Raw genomic sequence first — 1,283 nt, 5'->3', positions numbered from 1 at the left:
TGTTTGTTGGGAGCTTCATGAAATGGGTTTCTATGGCCGAGCAGCCGCACACAAGCCTAAGATCACAATGGGCAATGCCAAGCGCCGGCTGGAGTTGTGTAAAGCTCGCTGCCATTGGCGCAGTGGAAACACATTCTCTGGAGTGATGAATCACGCTTCACCATCTGGCAGTCCTGGGTTTGACGGAATCTGGGTTTGACGGATGCCAGGAAAACGCTACCTGGCCATATGCATTGTGCCAACTGTAAAGTTTAGGGGAGGATTAATAATGATCTGGGGCTGTTTTTCATGGTTCGGGCTAAGCCCCTTAGTTACAGTGAAGGGAAATCTTAAGGYTACAGCATAAAATGACATTCTAGACGATTCTGTGTTTCCAACTTTGTGGCAACAGTTTGGGGAAGGCCCTTTACTGTTTCAGCATGACAATGCCCCTGTACACAAAGCGAGGTCCATACAGAAATGGTTTGTCGAGATCGGTGTGGAAGAACTTGACTGGCCTGCACAGAGCCCTGACCTCAACCACATCGAACACCTTTGGGATTAATTGGAACGCCGGCTGCAATCGCCCAACGTCAGTGCCCGACCTCACTAATGCTCTTGTGGCTGAATGGAAGCAAGTCCCTGCAGCAATGTTCCAACATCTAGTGGAAAGCCTTCCCAGAAGAGTGGAGGCTGTTATAACAGTCTCCACTCCATATTAATGCCCATGATTTTGGAATGAGACGTTCGACGAGCAGATGTCCACATACTTTTGGTCAGTGTATATATCCACACTATGAGGTTGGAATAATACTTTGTGAAGGTGATAATGCCTTTTAGTGTAAGAGCTGTTTGAAAAGACTGTCTGCTATTTCAGCCTGCTTAGGTGGGAAGGAGTTTTGGCCTTGTTTATTTAAACTCTTATGTCATATCTGCTATTACAAATATCACCTACATTTGTTATTTTACATTCCCAAATGCTCTAATCGATACAGATGTAATTGATTAATCTAACTCATCCATATTCCGTACTACCAGGAGGCCTGTGTGGACCGCTGTCCCCAGGGATACTACACCTATAGGGGCTGGCGCTGCGTCCCYTTCTCCTTCTGCCAGGACCTCCACAACAAGTGTAAGCAGAGCAAGAACAGCGACTGCCACCAGTTTGTCATCCACAATGGAGCCTGTATACCAGAGTGCCCCTCCGGGTATACTACTGTAAACTCTACCACGTAAGTCTATAATACAGTACTATATACTACTGTAAACTCTACCACGTAAGTCTACAATACAGTACTATATAC

The 1,283-nt window shown here is 46.1% G+C and overlaps 1 protein-coding gene across 1 annotated transcript in view; it reads left to right on the top strand.

Moving 5' to 3' along the window:
• Positions 1-993: 993 nt before the first annotated feature.
• The window catches only part of LOC139023440 (insulin receptor-like), a gene marked incomplete at its 5' end in the record, with an annotated part of 6,447 nt that continues 6,157 nt past the window's right edge, over positions 994-1,283 (top strand). The window contains one exon of the mRNA XM_070436595.1: positions 994-1,211. Coding sequence (XP_070292696.1) covers positions 994-1,211 — 218 coding nt within the window. The remainder of the gene's footprint in view (positions 1,212-1,283) is intronic.

The sequence above is a fragment of the Salvelinus sp. IW2-2015 genome, linkage group LG32 (assembly GCF_002910315.2).
Source record: "Salvelinus sp. IW2-2015 linkage group LG32, ASM291031v2, whole genome shotgun sequence".
NCBI classification, from domain to species: Eukaryota; Metazoa; Chordata; class Actinopteri; order Salmoniformes; family Salmonidae; genus Salvelinus; species Salvelinus sp. IW2-2015.
This window is presented reverse-complemented; position numbering and strand designations above follow the sequence as displayed.